Source organism: Polyodon spathula, chromosome 3 (genome assembly GCF_017654505.1).
Source record: "Polyodon spathula isolate WHYD16114869_AA chromosome 3, ASM1765450v1, whole genome shotgun sequence".
NCBI lineage: Eukaryota > Metazoa > Chordata > Actinopteri > Acipenseriformes > Polyodontidae > Polyodon > Polyodon spathula.
This window is the reverse complement of record NC_054536.1, coordinates 9,479,525-9,500,476: the sequence shown is the minus strand read 5'-3', so window position 1 is coordinate 9,500,476 and position 20,952 is coordinate 9,479,525. Positions and strand designations below refer to the sequence as shown.

The window sequence follows — 20,952 nt, the reverse complement described above, 5'->3', positions numbered from 1 at the left end:
AATGTAAGCCTGGCAGAGGGAGGGGCTGGGTGAAGAGTGTGGGTTTTGGAGCTGTGGGAGAACCTGTTGTTTTTTTTTTTTTAATTACCGAGTCAGACACGCAGAGACTTTGTGTGTGTGTTACCTGACTGCTTATTAGTTAAACCTTTTTATTTATCCTGTGTTCGTTATTGTTTATTGCATTTCAGTGGTGCCTCGTGACTTTTTTTTTCTTTGAGCTGTAATAGGATTAGATTATTTTTTTCATTTTGCATCCATTTTAACAATTGTTTTCAAAATTCCAAGTAACCGCACATAAAATGTCACCTTGTACTTTATCTTTTTGGTTCATGTTTAAATAAAAAAAACTGGTGATAAAACAATACATTGTTTACATAATTACTGCTAATGCTTTGTATGCAAATTATATTTATTTTGAATATAAGCATAAGAAGTTGTATAGTGAAACTAAATCTTAACAGTGCGCACTGAACATCCTGTTTTTTAGATAGACCCCCACTTTGGGAAACATTGCTCTAGGCCATAACTTGGGCTTCTCATTTTGAGTCATAAGTTAAAGAAAACAATTCAGTTCTGTTCCTGAAACTGGATTTTAGAAATGCCAGCATTACTCTCTTTTTTAATAAAATCTTGCAGCAACAGATTTGTGAATGGAAGCACAGCATTTAGTGCTTTGCTTGAAAGTATTTCTGAATGAAATGTATTATGGCCCTTGTGGAGCCACCCCAGCAACACAGCTTTGGGCAGGCAGCATGACAATTTCACCACAATCCTTTGGTTTGACTGTGAGTCATTCAATCACCATAAAAAGTCTTAGCAGGTACACAGCTGTTCAACATATCAAAATTTAAAATGTTGTGTGGCTCGTTCATTAGAGGAGTAGCCAAGCTCAAGACAGTATCTATCCAGTGACACATTAGTGGGGGACTGACAAAGAGGCAACAAATATCCCACCTCCATCACCAACTGAGCTCCATGTAGCAGGACATTCTCCTCTGTTCCTTTTCCAGCAGTCTCAGGCACCTTTTACAAAGATACATAAGAACATAAGAAAGTTTACAAACGAGAGGAGGCCATTCAGCCCAACTTGCTTGTTTGGTTGTTAGTAGCTTATTGATCTCAGAATCTCATCATTGAAGGATCCCAGGGTGTCAGCTTCAACAACATTACTGGGGCGTTGATTCCAGACTCTCATGATTCTCTGTGTAAAAAAGTGTGTCCTATTTTCTGTTCTGAATGCCCCTTTGTCTAATCTCCATTTGTGACCCCTGGTCCTTGTTTCTTTTTTCAGGTTGAAACAGTCCCTTGGGTCGGCATTGTCAATACCTAGATTGATGATGACCATTTAAAAAAACACTCACCTTTAATTATGTAATTGGTACATCTTTTTGAAAGGATTGGGAATTAGAAGGATAAAGAAATAACTAAAATAACTAATGTCTGAGTAGAACCAATAGCTCCATAAAGGGAGCCCTTACCAGTGTGAAAAGTAGTACTGCAGTGAAGGAGTACATTTTTGTTCTTTGCTTTCATCTTCCTGATGCTTGGCTGAGTTTTATCGGCTGTCACAGCTTTCAAGGCAGTCTGAGTTTCCTTGTTTCTGGACACAATGTTTTAAATGCATTACAAACACAGTACCCGACAGGTGCTGGTGTGGAGGCATCTTCTTTGTCAAACGTGTTTATAAAGAGTTCATGTCTGAAGTTGAAGCTTGGGTGATGCTACTGTGTGCACTGTATGGGAAGGGTGGCTGCTTTTGTTTAATGTGCTAAGTTGCTTACATTTGTACTCATTTTTAATGAATACTTGTGAAACTCATGCTGCTCTATATTGAACCAATCCCTTCTACTTTTTTATTCTCCTTTTGCAACATATAGGATTTCAGTTTGTTATTGTTTTAGTAAACCGGGGAGGCACTTTTTTTAATTTTATTTTATTTTTTATAGCTCAGGGAGGCTCACTATGACAAAGTTTGAGAACCACTGTTCTAGAGCATTGACCCACTGAGCCACCTAGAACCCTATGCCTGAGAAATAATCGAGTCCACAAGCAAAACATTGTGCTATCACTGCAGTAATGACAGGAACAATCATTCCACAACATTCTTAGGAGCCACAATCCTCTATAACCATTACCCCTACTTACATGATTTTAATGAGGCATCAACTCAAATGACCATAATCCTTTTAGCTGGTGAATGAGAGTGAAAACTTCAATTCCCTGAACCCATTCCTGTTTGAACAGCAACAAAAAAACAAACAAACAAAAAAACGTATTTATTATGTTGTAAGATGGAAGATTTCAACCAACTGTATTTCCAGTAACTATTGTATATGAAATTGTATATGAAAGTGTGTGTTGATTGTTTGTTTGGATTTGTGATCGATTGATTTCAGTAATTGATTACTTGTGTATTTTAAGAGCTAGTGGTACCAGTGCAGCACCATCTGTCCATCTTTACCAGATAGTTACAGTGGCTTGCGAAAGCATTGACCCCCCTTGGCATTTTTCCTATTCTGTTGCCTTACAACCTGGAATTAAAATAGATTTTTTGGGGGTTTGTATCATTTGATTTACACAACATGCCTACCACTTTGAAGATGCAAAATATTTTTTATTGTGAAACAAACAAGAAATAAGACAAAAAAACAAACAACTTGAGCATGCATAAGTATTGACCCCCCCAAAGTCAATACTTTGTAGAGCCACTTTTTGCATCAATTACAGCTGCAAGTCTCTTGGTGTATGTATCTGTAAGCTTGGCACATCTAGCCTCTGGGATTTTTCCCATTCTTCAAGGCAAAACTGCTCCAGCTCCTTCAAGTTGGATGGGTTCCGCTCTTGTACAGCAATATTTAAGTCATACCACAGATTCTCAATTGGATTGAGGTCTGGGCTTTGACTAGGCCATTCCAAGACATTTAAATGTTTCTCCTTAAACCACTCGAGTGTTGCCTTAGTAGTATGCTTAGGGTCATTGTCCTGCTGGAAGGTGAACCCCCATCCCAGTCTCAAATCTCTGGAAGACTGAAACAGGTTTCCCTCAAGAATTTCCCTGTATTTAGTGCCATCCATCATTCCTTCAATTCTGACCAGTTTCCCAGTCTTTGCCGATGAAAAAAATCCCCACAGCATGATGCTGCCACCACCATGCTTCACTGTGGGGATGGTGTTCTCGGGGTGATGAGGTGTTGGGTTTGCGCCAGACATAGCGTTTACCTTGATGGCCAAAAAGCTCAATTTTAGTCTCCTTATTCCAATTTTAGAGTACCTTCTTCCATATGTTTGGGGAGTCTCCCACGTGCCTTTTGGCAAACACCAAAGGTGTTTGCTTATTTTTTTCTTTAAGCAATGGCTTTTTTCTGGCCACTCTTCCGTAAAGCCCAGCTCTGTGGAGTGTATGGCTTAAAGTGGTCCTATGGACAGATACTCCAGTCTCCGCTGTGGAGCTTTACAGCTCCTTTAGGGTTATCTTTGGTCTCTTTGTTGCCTCTCTGATTAATGCCCTCCTTGCCTGGTCCATTCTTTTTGGTGGGCCGCCCTCTCTTGCCAGGTTTGTTGTGGTGCCATATTCTTTCCATTTTTTAATAATGGTTTTAATGGTGCTCCATTGGATAGTCAAAGTTTCTGATATTTTTTTATAACCCAACCCTGATCTATACTTCTCCACAACTTTGTCCCTGACCTGTTTGGAGAGCTCCTTGGTCTTCATAGTGCCGCTTGCTTGGTGCTGCCCGTTGCTTAGTGGTGTTGCAGACTCTGGGGCCTTTCAAAACAGGTGTATATATACTGAGATCATGTGACAGATCATGTGACACTTAGATTGCACACAGGTGGACTTTATTTAACTAATTATGTGACTTCTGAAGGTAATTGGTTGCACCAGATCTTATTTAGAGGCTTAATAGCAAAAGGGGTGAATACATATGCACGCACCACTTTTCCGTTATTTTTTTTTTAGAATTTTTTGAAACAAGTTATTTTTTTCATTTTACTTCACCAATTTGGACTATTCTGTGTATGTCCATTACATGAAATCCAAATAAAAATCAATTTTAATTCCAGGTTGTAAGGCAACAAAATAGGAAAAATGCCAAGGGGGGTCAATACTTTCGCAAGCCACTGTTTAGTTGCCACAATGCTGATTTGTAGTTTGTCATTCAGGGATTAGTAAAAGTAGCCAACACATGGTAAGGTATACTCTTTCAGATTTGCCTCACCAAGAAAAGATGACGGTTTTATGACACCAATAACATTATGCATAACTTTAATAATACAGTAATGCTGACTTTAATTGAGTTATTTTCAAAGACTATGAATGCAGTTGCAATTAAATCATTTTGAAGTTCCACAAATATAGTATGCTTATTAACAACAAGGATATGCTGATGAATGTGATAATTATTACAAATTCATAATTATTAGTTGACATAATAAGAATTATATATAGTACTTTAGTGTATAGTTATTTATCAGGGCTCAGTAAGAAATGTTATTTTTTATAATATTATTTGTATTATAATATTAAGTTGTATTATAATTTTTGGACATGCAGACGTATTCTCTTAAAGTTTAGGTATCACATAGAGCAGCAGAAAGAAGGATAACTATAAGTATCTCAGTCAAGTATCTTTACTGTTTCTTATTTTTTAATCTCAATGTATGATCAGGTGTTTTCTGGATAAAGAAACAAAGTAATTTTTCACTTGCACATAAATGTAACTACATCCATAGTTCTAAACACAAGTAACAGTTATTGTGTTATTTCCAATTCCCCTTGTAGTTGTGCACAAAAAAGATAAAGCAATATGTTAATTCACACTTTTAAATATATTCCTTTTCTTGTATCTGACAGAGTCATCCAATTATAATGTGAAAACAGCATATTTAAGTAAATTCAAATGAAAAACAATTTAGATTTTACCACCCAGCTGGTAGTTTTTTTTTTTTGTCTGGGGTCAAAAAATGTTCAGTGACAGAAAAGCCTGGTGTCGAATCCCAGCAAGCTCCTAACTGTTCCTGAGATGAAAAGCAGCTTGGCTATTTTCAAATTGTTTACTCTTGGGACACTGACATAGACTAATAAGAGTGTGATGCAAGCATCTGCGTAAAGAGGCTGCCCACTGAGCATGTCTGTGGATGTCAACAAGCCTGTGCCCAAATCCCTGGATACACTGCATGATCTTTGAACTCGCAAATATCACTCAAGAAATAAGCGCATGGGATTCGGAGAGATCCTCTGAGAAACATGCTGACGCTGCGCAGCTGAACGCGCACAGACCAGCAAAACCAGACATATACACAGTTCATACAGTACAGCAGTTCTAGGAGCTAGAGATCCTGAATCGAGAGCCTGGTTACACGCGCAGGATGTGAGCAGGGACAGGTTCAGTTTGCATCACAATGCAAAGAGCCGTGTTCCTGTGGAGTGCACAGTGAGGAATGAGAAGGAGCAGAGTGGAGAAGCAAGGAGTTTGCTGCAGAGCATGCATCGGAAGGCAGGAGCGGCAGTGGCAGTGATTATGCAGAGCTCAGTGTGCACATGTTTAGTGAGGATCAGTGCCGGGTGCAGCGGCTGCGGACAATAACGGAGCTTTCTGGCTAATGAAGGCCACCTGGATCAGGCTTCTGAAACGAGCCAAAGGAGGACGATTGAAGAATTCTGACATCTGTGTAAGCTCTGTGGGTTTTCTCTTGTTCAGTGGCTTGCCTGCTTGTGGTAGAGGAGTAGTAGGGATGCTCTTCTCCTGTTTCTGTTCTAGCTGAATTCAGAAAGGCTGGAGAGAGGTTTGTGTTGATGGCTGAGAAAAGAGATCACAGCAAGTGATTTTCTTTTTGTTGTTTTTGTTTGTCTTTTTCCTGTTATGTCACAGCTTGTCTAATAGTAGAATGGAAAATAGGTTCAGGGCTTGTGAAGTTAAAAGAAAATATGTTTTTGGAAATATTGTAGTTGTGTGTTAATTCAAGCATTGCAATTGCTGAGCCTGTTGCCAGGTGCTTATATAAAGTAGGTGATTGCAAACCATTTTAGGGATGAAGCAGGTTGAAGCCATTTGAGAAAGCATTTTGTCTGTTATAAGCAGCATTGTTTGTTAATGGTGATATAAATTGTTTCCACATTCAAAAGTCAGATTATATTTAGAAAACAGAATAAACTGATGTGTATTTTCCTAAGAATTATTCTGATAGTGCTATTTTGAAGTACACTGAAAGGCAGTCATTTTTCTTAAAAAAAAAAAAAAAAAATTGTTTAAAAAAACTGTCTACTGGGAAACAAGGTAACAAGTTGGTTAATGCATATGGTTTACGTAGGCAATATTCTCGGGTAATTCCATGAAAACATGATCATTACTTGTTTGTTTGCTGAATCATAATAGTGTGTGTGAATATCAAACTTAGTTTCCTTTCATCTGACAGCCCAGTGTGTGAGTTCCAGGGGTTTAACCTGTGTTTTATTTATTCCTCTCTATTTTGTTTGTTCCATGCAGGGTTCGGCGGACTCCTACACCAGCCGTCCATCTGATTCTGATGTTTCTCTTGAGGAAGACAGGGACGCTGTACGAAGAGAAGCACAGCGGCAAGCCCAGGCACAGCTGGAAAAAGCAAAGGTATTAGTGATGGTCTTTTCCAGGATTCGACTGTGTCATAGATGCCAAAAAAAATAGAATCTGTTTATTCGCTTGCAGTTCTCGGAGCGCTCGGGTGTGCTCTTATTTGGAGCTCTGCACTCCTCTTAATATTTCAGCGAAATTGCAATGCTCTGAGTCAGGATTCCAGATGTCGAGCAGCGCTTAGTCCAAACCTTAATGAACAAGCAGTGAGATCAGAAAAACTCTCAGTTCTTAGTAGTGGCAATCACAGAGTGCATTCAATAGACCAGATCAGTGTGTGAATGTCATCTCAGGCACTGCTCCGAGTGCTCGACGTGGCTCTTTTCACATGAGCGTTTGACCCAAGAATGCTCGGTGGTGCGAATGTGGGACACAGTTGATAGCTCCATTGGAATACATGAACTACTTTTCAAGAGGGAGATTTCATAAAGAGTGAGTATTGACTTTAAAAAGAGTACTGCCGTGTTCAGAATGATATTGTGCTCCACTCTGTTTCACTGTCCATACAGTGAAATCAACATTTCTGAATAAAAAGTTAACTTATGTGCCTGAAAAAGATACCATATCAGCAACCACAGATAATGAAATCCTGTGTCCCTGTAGAAACCACAGGGTGAAGTTCCACATACACTATCCAGCCATCATGGCCTGGAAGTACTAACTTCATCGAGGAATAAGTGTTTGTCAACAAGGTATGCGCTGTCATTTGTGACGTTCTGTGTTTCTGTGAACAATTATCTGCTAAGAACTTGACTTAGACCAACACAACTAATTTCACATAGACCGTCAGATTTTTAAAGTGACTTTCATTTACGACACAGTAGATTGTAATCAGTTTGAGCAATGTGTTAAAGCAGTGTGTAAGAGTCCTGAGGCAGACAGTGTTCATCATGACTTTTAGTTTATTTATTTATTTATTTGACCATATTTTGGCACAGTAAATACGAGCTGAGAATGCCCATAGCAATCTTATTAAGAAAACATTTATCCTAAGATTTACATAGAGTAGCAATATTAAGCATACTGTACATATTTCATTAGCAGAGAGTAAAGAGAAACAGATTGAACACAAAGGGGTTAAGCACACCCCAGCAATGCTTATTTAACCCTACTAATACATGTAGTAAAGAAAAAGGCTATTTTATTTTAGCGCAGTGGCCTGGAAGACTACAGCAAATGAATTAGTTGTTAAATAGTTAGTTAATAGACTGATCTCAGTTTTTTTTTCTTCTCAAAGTTGAATAACACCTGTTAATGTCAAAACGGAGAAGAAATATAATTGTAACATTAACATCATTTTTGCCAACAAATGTCTGATTCCATGTAATGTTTTCTGCTGGTACACACATTTCCTTTTATAGTGTATGGCCATGTGAGGGCTTGCTTTGAGAATGTATTTTAGTGATGTCGGGAAGGGTGCACAGATGGTACGTAATATTTCTGACCTCAAGCACAGCTGCCATAACAGATCTCTAAGAAATGGCTGGCAGACCTTGACTTTCCAAATTGTATCTCAGTACATCAAGGCAATGCTACTTATTGAGCTGGCAGAGTTATAAAATTATAAAGTGGTTTCCACACCGGGAAGTTGACATGTAATCCTAATATGTTATGGCACTGATACTATTAGATTTCATGATTGGTCACCTTGAGATATTATGTGACAAGACACAGGCTGGACATGCAATCTTGTGGAGTCAAGGATTTCAGTGAAGAACTAGTGTTAATGAAAACTTCATAGGGGCTATAGGCTTAATAACCCTGAAGTCAATCAACTCACAAGGATGTTGAGGGCCACCTATGTAGTGTGATAACCTTATGGGTAGGGTTGCTGTTAAAGAGTCACACCTGTTTTTACTGGAGCTTCTATAGGAGCTGATTACTGTAGCTTGTCTGAATGGAACATGCACATTGAAACTAAGTGGTAAAATTCAATGTCACCTACAAAATTCCAAATTCACAAATCCAGGCAGTGATACAGTACCAGGGAATGTCAAATCTTTTGATTCAAAACAACATGGATGATATTATTATTATTATTATTATTATTATTATTATTATTGTTGTTGTTGTTGTTGTTGTTGTTGTTGTTGTTATTATTATTGTTATTTGCCATTACAAATCGTTTCACAGCATTGCAAGGTGTGTTAGAAAGTGGAGATCCACGCCATTGCATTCCATAATGGAAACTGTGGAAAGTCAGGTCTGAGTTCAACTGTTCAAACGTTTGACAATATTTGCTGATTGTGTCCAGCCTGTTGGCCTGTGCTAACCAGCAAAACAAGAAAACAATTGCTCAGGAGTGGTCTCAGATGCTTCAGTTGTTGAAAGCAGCCAAGTTCTGCTTATCTGTAAGACTGTATTTGTTTTTCACAGTTCTGACAGATTTCACGATTTCTGTGAAATTTACTGATTGCTGTGTAATACGGAGTTGCCCATGAAAATCCCCATTTCTGAAAGAATAGTATAAATATACATATATTTTATCACTTAAAATAAATACAACAAACATTTGCCTTATTGACACACACCTATTACGCTGCATTTAGGAGCCTGGCTGCTGGTTTAATTTGCTTCCAGTAAATAATTGAACGCACTGCGTAGAGCTGCATGATTTCCTCAAACTGTCTTCAACAAAAAAGAAACCAGCTGCATCAATGATCAGAAATATTTCTGCTAAAGAGTGTTCTGTCCAGGACAAGAAGAGAATACTTCACGAGTCTGTTGTTATTTTTACATTTATTTATGTTTTTTATTTTGTTTTCACCGATGGTGAAAAGAGTGTCTTTTAAAAGGTGGACATTAAAAAAAAAAAAAAAACTTTACAATTTAGCATTTACTGTTTTTCAGGTAAGCATTGAAATATTTAGGAATCATTTTTGTGTAATAACTAGAGAAAATTATCAATTTTGAATGTGACAACTGCTCAATAGATGTCATGTTTAATTGTGAACTATCTTTAAATACCTTTTTTTAGACGGTGAAATGGTGTTAAATAAGCCATTTTGTACCGTTAAAAAAACAAAAAAATACAGCCCTACTTATCTGTCTCTCCATTCTCCTGAGGTCCAAGTACCAGAAAGATGGTAATAAACTAATTAGTAATTTAATTAAACCTGAGTGCTAGGATCCAAATGCTCCTTAGAAAGCATTGAATGTGCATGTTTAGTCATTGCAGGAATCTTGCACTGTTCATTTCAGCTGTCAGCGTTCACTGTTAGATACAGTGACTTGATGCTGTGTATGTTATTATTTAATTATTAATTCATTATTAAAAGCTTTCCTTGTAAATGTCGGGAATGAACCTTTTTTATTTATTTATGTAATATGTATATTGGTCTAAAGGCTACAATATAAATAGATATTCATGTTACAAGAAGTTAAGGTATAGTCATTTAAAAAGTTACAAAACGCAGATAGTCAGGAGCTGAAAAGTTTGTTCCGTGACATCACTCTGCACGCTGTCACTGCTGATAGCTAAGACCTTAACACCAATTTTCTTGCAAGACGTATATTTCTCAAAAAAGGGCTATGGGTACTTGGTACAATACCAATGTTTTCTGCGCTGTAGATCACATTTTAAATCTGAACTTGAACGTTGCAAGTGATTTTGTATCAGGGCATAGTTTTAATTCCCTGTGTTGTAATTTCTTTAAATGGTATATCTGCATTGAAGTAAAATAAATAAGCATAGAACCGAGCTAAGTTTTGCACATGCAAATAAGGTCTGGCAGTGATCATGTTGTTAATGCAAATAAGAGGTGACAAATATTCAACATTCAATTCAACATTCCAGGCATGTCTTTTCCTGTAACCAGGGCTGGCATTTTCATTGGCACTGGCTGGGATTGTGTCACCTTCTTAATTCCTAAAGGACCTGCAAGTGCCTTTATTATTATTTGTTTATTTAGCAGATGCCTTTATCCAAGGTGACTTACAGAGTCTAGGGTGTGTGAACTATGCATCACTTACAACAACATCTCACCCTAAGGACAGCGCACAAAGAGGATAAATTAATTGCTCAGGGTCTCACGATGAGTCAGTGAGTGAGCTGGGATTTGAACCAGGGACCTCCTGGTTACAAGGCTGCTTCTTTAACCACTGGACCACACAGCCACCTTCAAAATACAAAGCAAGACAGGCTGAGATTAAACTTAATTGACACACGGTAATCCTGGGGTATTTATCCAAGGGGCCTTTATCTTAAAAAGATTGTAAAAACAGATGGTGCTATTTAGTAAAAGTGAATTATTTATTAAAGTTAAATGTCAAAACTAAAGACAATTAATTGAACACTTATATTCATCAGCTGCAGCATCACTTACAACAATATTTGTATTACAGTATTTGTTCTGATTATAGCTCATGACAGTAGCAGTAAGAGATAATGAGGTCACGGATGGGATGTGAGGGGTGTGTAAAGGGGTGAAGGTACAGGTGTGTCTCAGGTTAACAGAACTCACTGAGCCCAAGCCGTTAGGCTCTAGCACAGCTTAAAAGCAAATAAGCAAGGCTGACCGGCCTACTAAGATTAATATAGGGTGAATCTTTAATTTTACTTTGTTGATGAAATAAAAATGCTGTGTCTATCCCATACTGTTGAGCAGAGCCAAAAGGTTAATAGGAGACACTATTTCACATGTGATTAGGTCAGTTGGTTGGTATCAAGACTTGCTCTAAATTAGCTGAATGAAAGGATTTGTTTATTGCAGATGACCTAGTTTGGCTAAGCCCTTGTAGTACAGTATGTAAATGATATGTCCAGCTACTAAAGTAGTTTGATCTCTGTGGAGAGGTTACTGTTTTGCTTCTGAAGTGCTGTTGTGACTAGAGAGGGTTGTGAGCAATTATTCAAAATAGTTTATTTATACTAGGTGCCAGTGGTTAGCAACAGTACAAAGGGTATAGAATTAATAGTCTCAGTTGACGCAACGTGCTTCTTAGCATTGAAGGTTATCCAGTTTTTGTTTTACAAAAAGGTTGTTTTTTTTTAATGATTATTTGATTAAGAGAGTACAAGTTTTGGTTCCCTGGTTTGAGCTATGTGGATGCAGTTAAACCTGGCAGTGTTTGGTTTACAGGATAATGAGAGACACTGAATTTCAGCTGTTTGTTTCTATATACAGTGGCAAGCTGCAGTACAGGGTGATCTAATTAAAGGAAGAAACAATCCAGCTAGTGTCTTCAGTACATGAGAAACCATCAGTACACTAACTTAATATAAGTGATGAAGTCTGTTGTCAACTTTTGTTGATGTAAAAAAGCCCAAACCACAGCATGTTATAGTAGGGTGCTCTGCTGCAGGAGAGATCCTGTGCCTTATTATAAATCTAGTGTGATCTTTGCACCGAAAGCTCTGTGTATTCATTTTAGTTATGGCACTCACTGAGCCATAGCCACCCACCTCTTCTGGGGCTGTGGCTGGAGGACCTCTGTTACTGTGGCTCATTGTCTCTCTCTGGAGACCTGCAGCTAATAGATACGCTTTTTGATAGGATGCACAATGACACTGACACCTCACTGTGCGCCTGACTCGGCAGTCTGCTGGATTCAGCAGCGTGCGATGGTAATTCGGAACCTGTTTTTCCTGTCCCCGCACATCTCTCTAGCCTGCTGCCTGCAAACAATTTTTTTTATCACTTCATTTCTATGCGGAATCCTTGCACTTTCTGTGACTTCAATGGATGTTGAACTAAAATAGCTCTCCTGTTGAAAGGCTTAACCCTAATATGATAATAACCCCAGCTGTTTCCAGCACAGGTTTGTCAAATGTCACTAAAATGCAGTATAAGCGTTTTTACATGTGGAATTTCTCTGCAGGGGTTAGTAACAATCATGATCTTAAAATCTTCTCCCTGTAGTGCACGGTTAAAACAAGGGTTCAGAGATGTGTCACATTCCCTTGGTTAGCTTCTACTGGCATCGTCAAGTGTCATGTTTGCAGTCACTGGTTCCCTGTTTCTTTTAATGCAATGCAGGTATCTGACATTCAGTCTAATTCATAGATAGCTGTATCTGAAACATGCATTTTATAAAATGATTCAGCTGATGGATAGGGTGGGAGTTTCCTTTGTACTGACAAGTACTGACCTTTTCACTCTGCAATGCTCGATCAATGGTTTGGCCTAAAACATTTTCCTATGTGTGACCATGAGTATCCTTTATATTTCTGATCGATCTCTTAAAAGAATGGTTGTAAAATGCATTAATTATTGCTCTTCTGCTGTTTAATGCAGTCAAGACACTGGGGGTAGTATTCCAAGTCAATAACCCAGTAATGTTTTTGACACCCAGATATAACCCAGGTTCCCACTGCATAAGTCACAGAGATACTTTGGCTTTCCCAGAGATCCTTCAATTTGAGACCTGTGACAGCAGACATGTTGTGTGCCCCTTTGAATAAATATATGAAGCTGCTTTTGTTTACTGGCCAATCAGGCTTCAGTATAATTCCAGTTCATAAGCACTCATCAATCAGATTCTAACAATAGTAGGGATGTATGTGTTCCACTGTGGTCTTAGTTTTCTCTTTCCTATTTCCACCTTTTGTAATGGCATTAACTATAGTCCCACTCGATTGATGTCACATAGCTAGGCTGTGGCTCAGGCCTGGCACTGCCTTAGGCATCAGTAAATATTTATATTTCTCCTGGCATGTATTGACTGGAAGCAGGCATGTCTGGAAAGAGGCCAGGTAGCCTCTCACAGCGTGCTTTTAGAAGTCAGTAGAAACCACTGGACCCCAGAATTCTGGGGGGCCTTGCACAACATATTTGGAATGATGCCACCACAGAACTGTTAATGACTGCACTATGCCAACCTTCACTGTATATGAAAAAGCTGATCCATCCTGAGGTAGGCTTGGCGTAATTATTGAAAATCCTGAAACAGCCTAATTTCAAAAAGTTGTTTCACTGTCAATATGATCTTTCAGGAGTGAACAAGCTGTATTTGGTGAGTTATGAGGAGTTTTTAAATCCCTTCCTCTGGGGGTCCAGATACAATCCCCAGACAAATTTAACTTGTCCAGCTTTGTCAATGACAGTAGTTACCAGCCAACTGACAGACAAAGAAGAAAGAATATGGGTTACAGACTGGTCTTAAAAGAATATTCCTGAGCTCATCAGCACTTAGGACTGGGCAACAAGTGAGAGGATAATAAACCCATGAAGGATGCTGTGTGTGAGTCGCAGTTGTATTTTTGACTCTGCTGAATAGAAACTGAAAAAAGTGACACTGTTGATTTGGTATCATGATTTGGTAAAGGAGAAATAGGCACACCTGACAGACTTTTTGCAAGGATCCAAAGAAAACTTTTGTTAAAAACTGTTTAACATTTGTAATTTAAGCTTAGTCTTAAATTAGGCTTAGGTCTTAAAAGACTTTCAGACTTTGTTCAAAATCTATTTATGCTGTTTAACATAGTACTGCTACTAGTACTACTGTATCTATGCATATTACAGAACTGTAGAATTGTTTAAAGAATTGTACTGTGATGTATTTGTCAGATGTCTAAGTTAGAAGTTGTGTTTGGGTTTTGGTGTGTTTATAATTTAGGTTACATCAAAAGGTTCAGTTGAGCTATTTTATTTTTGTGCTTGTAACATATGGTGTATACATTAAGTATGACTTTAAACACTCAATCATAATAAGAATGCACTATAACTGGGTGTTAACTTAGTAAGAAAAAGGCAGGAATAGGGGTTTTAGGTGACTAGTTACAATTGTCTGAGCCTTGTGACTGGATCATTTCTAATAGGATGATGTTAAAAAAAAAATTCGTTGAGCTCACAACTGACATACTTAGCATCCTGGTTTGAAATCTGCATGTGCCAATTTGGGGCAGGGGCTGAGGGATCTATTGGAGATTTTTTTGTGTGTTTTGTCAGGTTTTAAATTAACGTGGTGACAGGTAGCCCACAGTGTGATGTTTGTGCTAGACAAAGAAATATGACACTGTACTGAAGGTGGCTGAGTTTGTTCTAGGGAAAATTCTGTATATATTATGACTTTTTTTTTTTTTTTTTGGCAGGGGGAAATAGAGCTGGAACTGAGATTACTGTAGAACAACAGTCATAGAAAAAATATTTTTTTAAATTGGCTTTTAAATGATTGCTTTTGGATTTCACTTGTTATTCCCCTTAACCTTCTGATCATGCATTTTACTAATCCATTTACAGTAAATTTAATAAATGATCACAAAGGCTGCATCTCTACTGGATGTCAGTGTAATCTAATTATTACTTTTTCCAGACGTAGCATTATGAAATCTAAAGTATTCTAAATACATAAGGGTCAGTCAAACCCTGAACCCAATCCACTAACACCAGTTCTCATCCATCAATAGTAAAGAAATGCACCCTTTTCCAGTACAGGGCTTTCCATTGTCATTTTATGTTCTGATTTTAATACTTACACTCAATATTCCGAAACGTTAGTCAATACCATACTTGCATATCAGATACTGTATACATTGTTGGTATGCTTTTTGGGCACAATATTGAATGAGCAATACAGTTTTACTAATAACTTGTAATTTTACTGTGTTACCTTTCTTTATAATAATAAAGCATGTGTACGGTAAATCGTGCAATTTATTTATTAAAGTAAATTGACGATAAATGCCACGTTTAATAGATTAAATCATATGTTTTAATTGAACACCGGATGTGATCGATAAAGCAGGCAGATGTGAAAGTGCTTACTTGAAGAATCTATTGGAAGTCTTGGAGGTACAGGCAGCTAACACTGTCCCTTCCATTCTTGAGCTTATATAATAGGAATCTCAAGCTGCTACTCCTTGACAAAGGTGCATTTAATTTTTAAACTGAACTAATTTAGTCTGTTAGGGGTATCTTGTTTCTTAAAAAATGGTCCTGCTTTTAAAAAAAAAAAAAAAAAAAAGATTCAGAGTGAATGATATGCTGGTGTTAAGCATCTGTTTATTCTAGCGGTTATCTTTGATAAAATGCTGTTCTATTTTTAGCTTCCAATCATCACATGTAACATGAGTAAGTGGGCTGCAATTTGTGTTGCATAGGGTGCTCTGTGGGTTTTTTGTTAAGTTCATCTTTTACCTTGAAATATGTTCTACGGTATATGGGCATTTTGCACACACAGATTATCGTGTTGTTTTTCTAAAGAATACAGAATGGTTTGTGAAATGTTTGAAAACAGAACAGATACTGCATCAGGAGCTCATTGATGTGCTTGGGATTCGGGATTCTTGGAATATTATATATTTGGCACATTCACATCAAGGAGAAGGAAATGGCTTCAGTCCAAAAAAAAGCTTCATCAGCAGTAATGCAACCTGAAAGATTCCAAAGGAAAGTCCTTCAGAAAAGCTGCAGAAAACAAAGCTTCTGAGTACAAATAGTTAAAGGTTATGAAATGATGCAGTGACTGCAGGTAAAAATGGGTTTTGCATTTTTAAACATTGTGACTCAAGTCAATTTAACTACAATTAATACTGAAATACTGTAGTAGAGAACTGGTCTCAATAAATAGAGCTGGTCAAAAAACAGTTCCCAATAGACCATCAGTTCAGCTCTGTCAGTATAGCAGACACTAGTCTTTAAAATGGGGACTGGGTTTGATGTGCGAATAAGAATCTCCATTTAGCACTAGCAGCATTATCCCTACCCTTTTTCACTGTCCTTGTTTTTTTTTTTTTTTTTTTTTTTTTAACTAATTCAGATGTTTCGAACACATTGCTACTGAATAAAGTGCTGCTTCCTAGTGCCTATAGTGCTCACTTCCTGGGCCACAGATCAGCCACTCACCAGTGGTCTGGCTGCAGTTAGACCACACGTGGACTGGAGCACAATAAGTGACAAATAGTGGAATGGGCACCTTAAAGAACCCAACAACATAGATATAATGTAAAGGCTTTTATACAATCTTTAGTCGTCTTGATTTAAAAAAGGGTGGACTTTGGAGTGGAAAGTCATTTTATTATCACATTCCGAAGAGGATCTGAAAATAGTTAGATTGGTTTGCCAGTGTCCATAGTTTTCAGATCTGGCTGCTTCATAGTTAGAAGACAAGGTTAAGCTGCATTAGCTATACCTGCATCACTGTTGAAAGATAGAGAGCACAGTAAATATAAACAAAACAAAATGCCAGCTTGCAGGGTTTTTTTTTTGGAACGTGCATTACTATGTTCAGCTTTTTAATAAGATCACAGGTGCCCCAGTGGCTGCACAAATAAATAAAATGTTGTGTGTCATTGCTGGTATACGGAAATGGGGGTCAGTCAGTCTTCAACTTCTCCCTTTGAGCTGTTATTTCACAGACACATTTCATACTATTATATAACAGAAGACTTAACTGATCTTTTTTTGAGACTAATGCAGCTCCCTCAGTCCCCAGGGATTACATGCTATAAATATAATGCTGGTGAGAGCGATGCTGAGAGATTAATGTTCAAAGTGAGAGGCTTTGCTGGTATTTCATGCATATTAACTGGACTAAGACTGAACCCTTGTTTTCTTGTTCTTTCTCAATGGCAGGCTAAGCATGTTGCGTTTGCTGTTCGGACCAACGTCAACTACAGCGCAGCCCGTGACGATGAGGTCCCTGTCCCCAGCATGGCTGTCTCTTTTGAAGCAAAGGATTTCCTTCATGTCAAAGAGGTGAGGAAAACGGATTCACTTTGTATCCCATCATTGTCTTTTGAAGTAATAACCCTTGTGCTAAAGGCGTACTTTGTCCAAAATTATATTTGTAATAGCTACAGTGGAATCCTTTGATTACGACAACCAAAGTAACTTCAAATCAAGCAAACAGTGGAGTACACTAAGTATTTACGCTATAGTTGCTAAATGTATGTCACATTACAGGCATTTTTTTTTTTTTAATGACCTATTAAGTCTAAGACCTGATGGATTTAGACCTGATTTCAAATGTTATCTTTGCAGTCAACCTTAATTCCAAGTCATATTGCTTAATCTGTTTTGGGTGCATTGTACTAAGGATTGCAATTAGGGGTCAGTTTCAGACCAGACACCACTATAACTCTTTATTTGTGTATTGAGGCCATTTAAAGTTGGCTTTAGTGTGAACTTTTAGTAAACTAGTGTATATATTTAATATTTAATGTCCTTGTTTTAGAAATTTAATAATGACTGGTGGATAGGACGTTTGGTTAAAGAAGGTTGTGAAATAGGCTTCATCCCAAGCCCGGTGAAACTGGAGAACATGCGAATACAGCACGAGCAGCGGGCGAAAGGGAAATTCTACTCAAGGTAAACCTGCATTTAAAATCTCAAAGTCCAGGCTTTCCATTCATCAGAAAACCAGTACAAATACAAACAAAACCAAGGGGCAATTTTCCACTGTAAGACCTGCAAATTGGGCAATTGTTTCTCCAATTGCCATGATGTTTGTTGGTAACATTATTGAGAATATCAGATTCTGGCCCATTCCAATTTACGTGTGTTGCAGTTTGGTGCACACTGTCCTGCATTGTAATGTAGGCTGAGAACTTGGTGTAACTCACATTTATATAAAGCTATTACATTTAACAAACTCATAAGGTGTGATTTTTAGAGTCCTTAATGTTGATGTGACACACATAATGTGGAATGGGCCTTCTGGAGATATATGGTTGTGTCTGTAATACATAGATGGACACATGGGGGTGTTTGTCTGTTTCCAACGCTTCATGTTTTCATCATTTTTTTCATCATGCTGATAGCTCTAATTTTGAATTTCCAGCTGTGACAAGATAAGTATTTTTCTGACATTAAAGTTAAACTCTTATTTCAAATGATTTATCCAAAAAATACATGGTGCTGTGGCAGGTCCAGGGTGGAGTCATATTGACCACTCAACTATAGACTGTATTTTAGATAACAGCATGAGCTATTTTTGGTGCACTAGCCAATTATGGTGCAAGTTTCAATCCAGCGGTTTAACAATACAATATTATTGAGTCGTGTTTTTTTTCTATTCTGGGAATTAATTACATTTGTATTAGATTCACGTAGATTGTATATTAATATACTCATCCAGGGATACTATGTACATTGTTTATTCTAGAGCTGTATTCTTTGTGCAGTCTTACATTCTTTTTATATTTGTATTTATACAGTAAATCAGGAGGAAACTCATCTGCCAGTTTAGGTGATGTAGCTAGTTCCAGAAAATCTACTCCACTGGCATCTGGTAAGGATAAAATGTATTTTGCTTAAGAAAAATGATCTGTCAAGCACATTTTTAAGATAAGATTTTTCTAAACAAATCTTAACATGCAAAATGTTTAAAGAAGCAATAGAGCTTTGAAGTTATTGAAAGTAAAACAGCAGAGTCTGGTTGTCATTTATATTTTGATTAATATTAAACTGAACTATTAGCTATTTATAATTTAAGAAAGATACGAAAGCAATACTATGTACAACTGTATTTTCTTGTGTTTTGTTTTAGGATTAGTGACACTCTTCTGTTTATAAGAGTGTACCATACATTGTGTAAACTTTTAGTGCAGACATGTATTAGATGTTGCTGATGTGACTGTAAAGGGAATGTGTTCATTGTTACTAAAGGTTAAGATCTGATCTAAAAGCAAGCAACCGTATATCATGTATGACTGGGTATTGATTTTATTCAAGGTCATCTCTAAATATATCCTGTATGAAAGGTTCTTGAGATTGTCGTGTGAATGAACCTTCATGCATTGCCGGTGTAATCAATATATTTTTTCTTAGCAAGGATTTCATCAGATCTTACTCCCAAGTTTAAATTCAACTGCAGGCCCTGACTGGAGAGTAACTGTGTGCGAGTTTCACTTTGATATATTTTATATTTCATCCTGTTTTAATTAACGTTTGTTCTTAATGCTTTGTTACTTTTGAAATAATGTAACCTTCGATAACACTGGGCCTGTTTGTTTGTACAAAGATACTGATATAGATGCCACTGGCTTAGATGCGGAAGACATTGAGAGCTCAACCAACCACCGCTCCCCTAAAACAAGTCCAAACAATGTAACGTCCCCCCTATCCAAAGAGAAAAGAATGCCCTTCTTTAAGAAGGTAAAGGTAATTTCTGAGCTCCTGTCGCCTGTCCATGCCGCTTACCCTTCTGCACGGTGCCACGCAACCAGTCATGTTTACTGTCTGCGTCCTCTGCCAAGTCAATAACCTGCATGCTTTGTTATTCTGTTTCTCTTCTATGCCACTATAGCTAAACAGAAGCAAAAATCGGTAAGTTCACATTGACATGCGTTCTCCAGCTACCAGCACTGCTAGCATTTAAAACTCCAGCAAGATGGTGAAACCATTCTGTATATTGGTGTGTGATATCAGTGTTTTTAATAATATTTCTCTATATTAAAACCTAATGGTCATCATAATGTAGTGAATCCTTTGTACAACACACTATACAACAGCTTTCAAATCTGAATAATCTTTTAATCTGCTTACTGCTGTAATAGAAATGAGGGCCGCTTCACAGTTGCATAATAGCAGTACTCATAATAAACAGTGAACCAACACAGTTACTTTGGAAATAGTAAAAGAATGTGGCCATTCTGAAAGTAGTCGAAAGCAAGTAATGGTGATAAAAAGTAACTTAAAACAAATCAAATGACTTTATTAATTCACACTAAGGATTTTTATCTTTTGTAATGTTAGTTGATTTATTATAAGTAAAACTGAATACAAGATTCTTTGTAATTATAAGTAACAGACAACCACTTTACATAGTCTTATTTTTTAATTTTTTTAAATAAAAATAAATGCTTTTATCCTTATTTCTCTTAATGAGAATGAAGGTGAAATACCAGCATCCTACTATTCTGGTAATTATAGAAGCAGCTGTAGGCATCTACAACAGCTACATTCACACAGTGGTGTAATGCAAGTTTGCACAGGGAACTGTAGGCAAGCACCAAATGAAACCTGCTTAATAAGCAGAAAGTAGATGCAAAACTCCACGTTGATACATTTTTGTTATTTCCAGTCTAAGAACAAAAAACAATGTGTCCCAATTTGTTCTAGTACAAATGCCGACAGTGCTGGAATACTAGCGTTCAGTAAATGTGGTGCATTTTTTTGTGCTTGTGACATTTACTGTGTGTGTGCATGTGTGTTTATGTGTAATATCAGTGTGCTTTGATTTGCTCTGTGTTGTTTTATGGAGATTCCAATAGTTTTTTTTTTTTTTGTTCCAAATACTATAAATGTACGTTTTTAACTTCAGTTGAAGAGGAAGGATTGCCGACCCTCTACAATCATAATGTCACCATTCAGCCAATCAGAAAACTAAACCAAACTGATCTGTAACTTACCCTGCTTTTTGTTCAAATGATTCACATTCCTCAACCTCCCCCACTGGC

General features: G+C 37.4%; 1 protein-coding gene across 12 annotated transcripts in view; it reads left to right on the top strand.

The window, feature by feature from the left end:
* Positions 1 to 20,952, top strand: part of LOC121312688 (voltage-dependent L-type calcium channel subunit beta-2-like) — a 116,878-nt gene that overhangs the window by 77,778 nt on the left and 18,148 nt on the right. For 5 of the 12 annotated variants that reach the window (XM_041244363.1, XM_041244371.1, XM_041244365.1 and 2 more), the window contains 5 exons: positions 6,489 to 6,608; positions 17,126 to 17,248; positions 17,727 to 17,860; positions 18,709 to 18,782; positions 19,515 to 19,654. In XM_041244363.1, the coding sequence (XP_041100297.1) occupies positions 6,489 to 6,608; positions 17,126 to 17,248; positions 17,727 to 17,860; positions 18,709 to 18,782; positions 19,515 to 19,654 (591 nt within the window). Of the gene's footprint in view, positions 1 to 5,212; positions 5,674 to 6,488; positions 6,609 to 17,125; positions 17,249 to 17,726; positions 17,861 to 18,708; positions 18,783 to 19,514; positions 19,655 to 19,799; positions 19,820 to 20,952 lie in introns of those variants that run through there. The other 7 variants (XM_041244369.1, XM_041244372.1, XM_041244364.1 and 4 more) reach the window with 5 other exon arrangements.